At 40.1% G+C, this 10,360-nt stretch overlaps 1 protein-coding gene across 1 annotated transcript in view; it reads left to right on the forward strand.

Moving 5' to 3' along the window:
- Window positions 1-4,585, forward strand: part of LOC115122664 (transient receptor potential cation channel subfamily M member 1-like) — a 115,059-nt gene extending 110,474 nt beyond the window's left edge. The window contains exons 24-25 of the mRNA XM_065022172.1: window positions 1,421-1,553; window positions 1,812-4,585. Of these exons, the coding sequence (XP_064878244.1) occupies window positions 1,421-1,553; window positions 1,812-3,732 (2,054 nt within the window). The 3' untranslated portion in view covers window positions 3,733-4,585. The remainder of the gene's footprint in view (window positions 1-1,420; window positions 1,554-1,811) is intronic.
- Window positions 4,586-10,360: the final 5,775 nt, after the last annotated feature.

Consider the following 10,360-nt stretch of genomic DNA (forward strand, 5'->3'; position numbering starts at 1 on the left):
AGGATATATGGTTTCCAGTTTGCATAATGTCCAGTGATGTTCCTTGAGGGCCGTCGTGGTATCGGCTTGAGAAGGATATACACGGCTGTGACAATAACCGACAATAATTCTCTTGAGAGATAATACGGTTGGCATATGGCCCAACATTATTTACTTCTTTGCTCAACTCTATTACTGATAAGCATGCACCGTTCAAGAAGCTAAAACATAGAGATAATCCGTAGTGCATGAACTATCAGAGAAACTTCCGGAGAGAAATTTAGCTTGGGCTAAGGCTGACTGATTCTACATCTGGGCTAAGGCTGACTGATTCTACATCTGGGCTAAGGCTGACTGATTCTACATCTGGGCTAAGGCTGACTGATTCTACTTCTGGGCTAAGGCTGACTGATTCTACTTCTGGGCTAAGGCTGACTGATTCTACTTCTGGGCTAAGGCTGACTGATTCTACTTCTGGGCTAAGGCTGACTGATTATACCACTGACTGGTTATACAAAACCAAAACCAGATTCGTGATCTTAGTCTTGTGTGCGGCTGTTCGGACATGGAAACCCATTTCATGACGCTCCCGGCGAACAGTGCTGATGTTGGTTCCAGAGGCAGTTTTGAACTTGGTAGTGAGTGTTGCAACCGAGGACAGACAACTTTTACGCGTTACGTGCTTCAGTACCGGCTGTCCCGTTCTGTGTGCTTGTGTGGTCTACCACTTTGCGGCTGAGCCGTTGTTGCTCCTAGACGTTTCCTCTTCACAATAACAGTACTTACATTTGACCGGGCAGCTCTATGACAGTGCCATATTGAAAGTCACTGATCTGGCTGTTCTGCTGAAGTTTATACACCTGTCAGCAACGGGTGTGGCTGAAATAGCCGAATCCATTCATTTGAAGGGGTGTCCACATACTTATGTATACAGTAGTTTAGTGCCTAAAATAAGGGTAAAAATACATGTTAAATAAATTCTAATAGTTTCCTGATCTTTCTTATATCTCTCAGATATAGGACAGACACTTCAGAACAAACCTCCTTTTGATTTTTTTGGGAGACTATCTGTTCTTCCATCTAGTGAATCTGTTATTGAATGTGTTTCTTTTGGCTAATAGCAGTAATGTCAAATTCAGTGTTTCATCCAATTATTTTTTTCATGTATTTTTGATGTCTTAAGGGGTCTTAAAATTCAAAATCAAATAACTAATTAATCCTCAGTATGACCATCCTAAAACAATTCCATGTGTTAGCTTAGAACCCCACCCACTCCCTCCTCCGGCTTAGACAGGGCTTAGACTCTAGAGTGTTATTAACAGTCATTCATTCACGGGTCTGTACAAGCACTCCACTTCCACTGACTAGAGCATAGATATCCTGTCTCCATGTTAGTTTTCAGAAATGTACCTAATATTGATATCGTGCCTTCTCCCTCCAGAGCTACGGCTAAACCCTGAGGAGCTGAAGGCTCTATTTGAGTTTGAGGAGCAGTGTGTGGAGGAATACTTCAGAGAGAAGGAAGACGAGCACCATTCATCCAGTGACCAGAGGATCAAGGTCACATCAGAACGGTAAGACAATCCCACACAATCCCATTGCTCACTGCAAAACACTCCCGCCCAATTAAAACATCTGCTGAAGATGGGACAGAAGCTTCATTAAATTAAAATGACCATGTCCAAAAGGGTTTTTGAATCTGATATTTTATAAGTGTGAAGTATTAGTAAGTCTGTTCCTGAAGCTCCTGTTGTTCCTTCAGGGTGAATAGAAATATGTTGTTCTAGGAGCTTGTCTAATATTAAAGTCTTGTCTCTCCTTCCTCTCCCCAGGGTGGAGAACATGTCCATGCGTCTGGAGGAGGTGAATGAGCGGGAGAACACCATGAAGGCGTCCCTGCAGACAGTGGACCTTCGTCTGGCTCAGCTGGAAGACATCCACAGCCGCATGATGAACGCCCTAGAGAAGCTGGCTGGGGTCGACCATTCAGAGCTTAAACGCTCCCACTCCACACACTCCTCCTACTGCGACCCGTCCTCCCTGCTCCGAGCCAGCTCCATCAACAGCGCTGACGGCTACAGCATGTACCGCTTCCAGATGGACGTGGAGGAGGCTGAGAGGAAAGCCCAGCTTGGCACTGAGAGGCAGGGCAGTGTACGGTCTCGCCTAGGGTCTGAGAGGCAGGGCAGCGTGCTGTCTCGTCTAGGGTCTGAAAGACAGGGCAGCGTACTGTCTCGTCTAGGGTCTGAAAGACAGGGCAGTGTCAGCAGAACATCCAACCTGTCTGTAGGTCCGGAGAGACAGGGCAGTCTACAGAAATTGTCTAGCGCATCTACCCTGACTGTAGGCCGGGAGCGACATGGCAGCCTACAAACCAGAGTTTCCAAGGACTACGGCCAGCCGTTAGACATGGACAGAGCAGACAGGACACGGCCCAGCTCCTATGTGGACATCCTGATCTCCCCATGTGAACAAAGGGCTGAAGGGGAGACAGATGGAGGAGAAACCAAGTCTGACATACCTAAAGACAAAGTACCAGATCCCACAGATCCACTGGATGCTGCATTAACTAAAGCAGGTCTACCAAGAGAGAAGACCAAGCTGGAGAAGTCTAGATCTGTTAAATGCTATCCCAGCAACCCTGTGGATCACTGCATTACCTCTAGAAGCAGGGCTAAGAGCACTATCCTCTATGACCAAACTGCTGCCAATTGCGAGGCCCTCTGGGTTGCAGACTACAATCCTAAACAGGAATCCCCAGACAGTAGAGATCCTCTGGATAGTGCATTAGCTAAAGAAGGTCTGCCAAGGGCGATGTCCAAGCTGGTGGCAACCATGTCCTCCCCATTGGCAAAGTTTATCCATCCTATCCCATACTACCACACGACACCTCCATTTACCCCTCGATCCACTAGGACCAGGGCTAAAAGCAACATCTCCCCAACCACAGCAAGGGATGAGAGTGAGGCCCTCTGGGCTGCAGACTACAGATCTGTGATAGACCAGGTATCCAATGCTCCAGGCCAGTTGCCAGCCTGTTGGGAGTACAAGGTCCACCACATCCACATCGGACAACAGCCCAAAGTCTCTGTGGTCAGGCCTCATGGCCAGCTACCTGACACACAGGGATTCTCTGAACCTGAGCCTGAAAAACTAGAGTCTAACATGGTTCCTCTGATTCCACCAGCTGTAGAGACTGAACTACTTAAACAGCATTCTGACATGGTTCAACAAGATGCTTTGCTGGTTCCACCAGAGGCTTTGCTGGTTCCTCCAGACATTAAGTTGTCACCTCCTCCTCCGACTGAGCTGGATCCTCCAGAGACTGAGTTGGTTCCACGAGTTCTTCCACTGGGTCCTCCAACTATAGCAACATATCTGGATCTTCCAACCATAAAAACACACCTGGTACCGCAAACCATAGAGAGGGAACTAGTTATTCCAGCTATAGAGACTGAACTAGTTGTTCCAGCTATAGATACTGCACTAGTTATTCCAGCTACAGAGACTGAACAAGATGGTCCAACCACATACACTGGATTCATTATTCCAACCATAGAGAGTGAGCTACTTATTCCAACCATAGAGAGTGAGCTACTTATTCCAACCATAGAGAGTGAGCTACTTATTCCATCTATAGAGAGTGAACTACTTATTCCATCTATAGAGACTGAACTACAAATTCCAATCATAGAGACTGAACTTAAAATTCCAAACAAAGAGACTGAACTTATTATTTCAACCAGAGACTAAAATAGTTATTCCAGCTGTAGAGACTGAACTACTTATTCTAACCATAAACTAAACTTATTCCTCCAACCATAGAGACTCAACTAGTAATTCCAACCATAAACACTGAACAAGGTATCCCAGCTATCGAGACTGAACTAAGTATTCAAACCACAGAGAATTAACTAGATATTACAACCATAAAGATTAAACTAGCTATTCCAGCTATAGAGATTGAAGTAGTTATTCCAGCTACAGAAACTGAATTGGTTATTCTAACCATAGACTGAACTAGTTATTCCAAATAAACAAACTGAACTAGTTATTCCAACCATACAGACTGCAATAGTTATTCCAACCACAGGGACTGAACTAGTTATTCTAACAATAGACACTGAACTAGTTCCTCAAATAACATACACTGAACAAGTTATTCCAACCACAGAGACTGAAGTAATTATTCCAGACATAGAGACTCAGCAGGTTATTCCAGCTATACAGACTGAAATAGTTGTTTCAAACATTGAGGCTGAACCAGTTATTCCAACAATAGAGATGTAACTAGTTATTCCAGCCATAGACTGAACTAGTTATTCCAACCACAGAGACCAAACTAGTTATTCCAACAAAAGACAATGAACTAGTTCCTCAAATAACAGAGACTGAACTAATTATTCCAGAGACATAGACTGAGCTAGTTATTCCAGCTATATACAGACAAGTATTGAGACTGAACAAGTTATTCTAACAATAGAGAATTAAATAGTTATGGCAAATATATACTGAACTAGTTCATCCAATCATAAAGACTGAAGTAGTTATTCCAACTATAGCTACAGAACTAGTTATTCTAGCCATACAGACTAAACTAGTTGTTCCAACAATATACACTGAACTAGTTATTTCACCAATATACACTGAACTAGTTATTTCACCAATATACACTGAACTAGTTATTTCACCAATATACACTGAACTAGTTATTTCACCAATATACACTGAACTAGTTATTTCACCAATATACACTGAACTAGTTATTTCACCAATATACACTGAACTAGTTATTTCACCAATATACACTGAACTAGTTATTTCACCAATATACACTGAACTAGTTATTTCACCAATATACACTGAACTAGTTATTTCACCAATATACACTGAACTAGTTATTTCACCAATATACACTGAACTAGTTATTTCACCAATATACACTGAACTAGTTATTTCACCAATATACACTGAACTAGTTATTTCACCAATATACACTGAACTAGTTATTTCACCAATATACACTGAACTAGTTATTTCACCAATATACACTGAACTAGTTATTTCACCAATATACACTGAACTAGTTATTTCACCAATATACACTGAACTAGTTATTTCACCAATATACACTGAACTAGTTATTTCACCAATATACACTGAACTAGTTATTTCACCAATATACACTGAACTAGTTATTTCACCAATATACACTGAACTAGTTATTTCACCAATATACACTGAACTAGTTATTTCACCAATATACACTGAACTAGTTATTTCACCAATATACACTGAACTAGTTATTTCACCAATATACACTGAACTAGTTATTTCACCAATATACACTGAACTAGTTATTTCACCAATATACACTGAACTAGTTATTTCACCAATATACACTGAACTAGTTATTTCACCAATATACGCTGAACTAGTTATTTCACCAATATACACTGAACTAGTTATTTCACCAATATACGCTGAACTAGTTCCTCCAATAGTAAATACTTACATAGTTATTCCAACCATTAAGACTGAAATAGTTATTGCAATTATGGAGATGGAACCAGTTATAACAACCATAGAGACTGAACTAGTTATTTCAACCATAGAGACTGAACTAGTTATTTCAACAATATACACATAACTGGTTCCTCAAACAACAGAGACTGAACTAGTTATTTCAACAATATACACATAACTAGTTCCTCAAACAACAGAGACTGAACTAGTTATTCCAACCATGGTGATTGAACTAGTTATTTCAACCATAGAGACTGAACTAGTTATTCCAACCATAGAGACTGAACTAGTTATTTCAACCATAGAGACTGAACTAGTTATTTCAACAATATACACATAACTGGTTCCTCAAACAACAGAGACTGAACTAGTTATTTCAACAATATACACATAACTAGTTCCTCAAACAACATAGACTGAACTAGTTATTCCAACCATGGTGATTGAACTTGTTATTCCAACAATATATACATAACTAGTTCCTCAAACAACAGAGACTGAACTAGTTATTCCAACCATAGTGATTGAACTAGTTATTCCAACCATAGAGGATGAAATATTTTTTCCAGTCATAGAGAATAATCGAGTTATTCCAGCTGTACAGACTGAACTAGTTATTTCAACTAAACTACTTATTCCAATAATAGAGACTGAAATAGTTATTTCAAAGATATGCTGAACTAGTTCCTCGAAACATAAGAGACTGAAAATGTTTTTCCAACCAAAGAGCTTGAGCAAGTTATTCCAACATTAGAGACTGAACTAGTTCCTTCAATCATACAGACTGAACAAGTTATTCCAGCTAGAGTCTGAACTAGTTTTTCAAAGAGAGACTGAACTAGCTATTCCAGCCATAGACTCCGACCTAGTTATTCCAGCCATAGAGACAGAACTAGTTATTCCAACAATAGGAACTGAACTATTTATGTCAACAATATACATTGAAATAGTTCCTCCAGCAAGAGATACTAAACTAATTATTGCAACCATAAGACTGAACTAATTTTAGAGACATAACCAGTTATTCCAACCATAAAGACCAAACTAGCTATTCCAGCTATAGAGACAGAAGTATTTATTACAGCTATAGATACTGAAGTAGTTATTCCAGCTATAGAGACTGAACTAGTTGTTCCAGATATAGATACTGAAGTAGTTATTCCAGCTATAGAGACAGAAGTATTTATTACAGCTATAGATACTGAAGTAGTTATTCCAGCTATAGAGACTGAACTAGTTATTCCAGCTATAGATACTGAAGTAGTTATTCCAGGTATAGATACTGAACTAGGTATTCCAGATACAGAGACTAAACAAGTTAGTCCAACCATAGAGACTGAACTAGGTATTCCAACCATATACACCGGATTAGTTATACCAACCATAGAGACTGAACTACTTATTCCAACCATAAAGACTGAACTGCTTATTCCAACCAGAGACTGAATTTCTTATTCAAACTGAAGACTGAACTGCTTATTCCAACCAGAGACTGAACTTCTTATTCAAACTGAAGACTGAACTAGTTCCTCCAACCATATAGACTGAACTAGTTCCTCCAACCATATAGACTGAACTAGTTCCTCCATCCATATAGACTGAACTAGTTCCTCCAACCATATAGACTGAACTAGTTCCTCCAACCATATAGACTGAACTAGTTCCTCCAACCATATAGACTGAACTAGTTCCTCCAACCATATAGACTGAACTAGTTCCTCCAACCATATAGACTGAACTAGTTCCTCCAACCATATAGACTGAACTAGTTCCTCCAACCATATAGACTGAACTAGTTCCTCCAACCATATAGACTGAACTAGTTATTAAAACCCATGGAGACTAAACTAGTTATTCCAAACTTAGAGACTGAAGTAGTTCCCCCAACCATACAGACTGAAGTATTCCAACTATAGAGACTGAACTAGTTATTCCAACCACAGAAAATAAATAATGTTTCCAGTCATAGAGATTGATCTAGTTATTCCAGCTATACAGACTGAACTAGTTCCTCGAACCATAGAGACTGAATACGTTATTCCAATCATAGAGACTGAACTAGTTCCTTCAATCATACAGACTGAACTAGTTATTTCAGCTAAAGTCTGAACTAACTATTCCAACCATATAAACTGAACTAGTGTTTCAAACCATGGAGACAAAGTAGTTATTCCAACAGTAAAAACTGAACTATTTATGTCAACAATATACATTGAAATAGTTCCTCCAGCAAGAGATACTGAACTAATTTTCCAACAATTTAAACTGAACTAGTTGTTCAAATTTTAGAGACATAACCAGTTAGAGACGGAACTAGCTATTCCAGCTATAGATACTGAAGTAGTTATTCCAATAATAGTCACTGAATTAGTTATTCCAATAATAGTCACTGGATTAGTTATTCCAACAATAGACACTGAAATAGTTCCTCTAACAAAATATACTGATGAAGTTATTCCAACCATTAAACATGAACTATTTATTCTAATTACAGAGACTGAAACAGTTATTCCAACAATAGATACTGAACTATTTCCTCCAACCATTAAGATTGAACTAGTTATTCTAAAGATACTGAACAAGTTATTCCAGTTATAGAGACCGAAGTAGTTCATTCAACCATGGGGACTGAACTAGTTATTCCACATATAGAGACTGAATTAGCTATTCCAGCTGTAAAGACTGAACATATTCCAAATATAAAGACTGAACAAGTTATTCCAGCTACATACACTGAACTAATCTTTCCAGCTTTACAGACTGAACTAGGTATTTCAGCTATAGAGACTGAACTAGTTATCGCAACAATAGAGATTGAACAAGTTTTTCCAACCATAGAAATTGAAGTAGTTCATCCAACAATTTCAGCAATAGAGACTGAACTAGTTATTCCAACCATAGGGACTGAAAAAGCGATTTCAGCCATTGAGACTGAACTAATTACCCCAACCATTGAGACTGAACTAGTTATTTCAACTTTAGAGACTGATCTAGTTATTTAAACCATAGAGACAACTAGTTATTCCAAACATAGACATAATTAGTTATTTCAACCATTGAGACTGACCTAGTTATTCCTGCTATAGAGACTTAAATAGTTATTCCCAACCACAGTGAATGAACTAGTTGTTCCAACCATAGACACTGAACTAGTTATTCCAGCTCTAGTAACTATGTATTCAATCCAGAGTGATTTAACTAGCTATTCCAACTATAGACTGAATAAATTGTTTCAACCATTGAGACTGAACTAGTTATTCCTACAATAGAGACTGAATTTGTTATTCCAACTGTAGAGACTGAACTAGTTATTCCAAGCAAAAAGGCTGAACTAGTTATTCCAGCTATAGTGACTGAACTACACATTACTACCAACGTGATTGAATTAGTTATTCTAACCGTAGAGACTGATCTAGTTATTCCAACCATAGAGACTGAACTAGTTATTCCAAACAACAGACTGAGCTAGTTATTCCAACCATAGACACTTTATTTATTTTTGCTACGGGTGGGTGCTGCTATGGTGACCAGTGAGCTGAGATGAGGCGGGGCTTTACCTAGCAAAGACTTGGAGACCTGGAGCCAATGGGTTTGGCAACGAGTATGAAGCGAGGGCCAGCCAACAAGAGCATACAGGTCGCAGTGATGGGTAGTATATGGGGCATTGGTGACAAAACGGATGGCACTGTGATAGACTGCATCCAATTTGCTGAGTAGAGTGTTGGAGGCTATTTTGTAGATGACATCGCCGAAGGATCGGCAGGATAGTCAGTTTTACGAGGGTATGTTTGGCAGCATGAGTGAAGGATGCTTTGTTGCAAAATAGGGAGCTGATTCTAGATTTAATTTATAATTGGAGATGCTTAATGTGAGTTTGGAAGGACAGTTTACAGTCTAACCAGACAACTAGATATGTGTAGTTGTCCACATATACTAAGTCAGAAACGTCCGGAGTAGTGATCCTGGACGAGCGGGCAGGTGCGGGCAGCGATCGGTTGAAAAGCATGCATTTAGTTTTACAGCAGTTGGAGGCCAAGGAAGGTGAGTTGTATGGCATTGAAGCTCGTTTGGAGGTTAGTTTGCACAGTGTCCAAAGAGGGCCAGATGTATACAGAATGGAGTCATCTGCGTAGAGGTGGATCAGAGAATCACCAGCAGCAAGAGGAACATCATTGATATATACAGAGAAAAGTGTCGGCCCAAGAATTGAACCCTGTTGCACCCCCATAGAGACTGCCAGAGGTCCGGACAACAGGCCCTCCGATTTGATACACTGAACTCTATCTGAGAAGTAGTTGGTGAACCAGGCAAGGCAGTCATTTGACAAACCAAGGCTTTTGAGTCTGTCGATAAGAATGCGGTGATTGACAGTCGAAAGCCTTGGCCAGGTCGATGAATACGTCTGCACAGTATTGTCTCTTATCGATGGTGGTTATGATTTTGTTTGGGACCTTGAGTGTGCTGAGGTGTACCCATGACCAGTTCGGAAACCAGATTGCATAGCGGAGAAGGTACAGTGGGATTCTAAATGGTCAGTGATCTGTTTGTTGACTTGGCTTTCGAAGACTTTAGAATGGCAGGGCAGGATAGATATAGGTCTGTAGTAGTTTGGGTCTAGAGTGTCTCCCCCTTTAAAGAGGGGGATGACCGCGGCAGCTTTCCAATCTTTGGGGATCTCAGACGATACGAAAGAGAGGTTTAACAGGCCAGTAATAGGGGTTGCAACAATTTTGGCGGATAATTTTAGAGAGGGTCCAGATTGTCTAGCCTGGCTGATTTGTAGGGGTCCAGATTTTGCAGCTCTTTCAGAACATCAGCTGTCTGGATTTGGGTGAAGGAGAAATGGGGGAGGCTT

The sequence above is a fragment of the Oncorhynchus nerka genome, linkage group LG9a (assembly GCF_034236695.1).
Source record: "Oncorhynchus nerka isolate Pitt River linkage group LG9a, Oner_Uvic_2.0, whole genome shotgun sequence".
NCBI lineage: Eukaryota > Metazoa > Chordata > Actinopteri > Salmoniformes > Salmonidae > Oncorhynchus > Oncorhynchus nerka.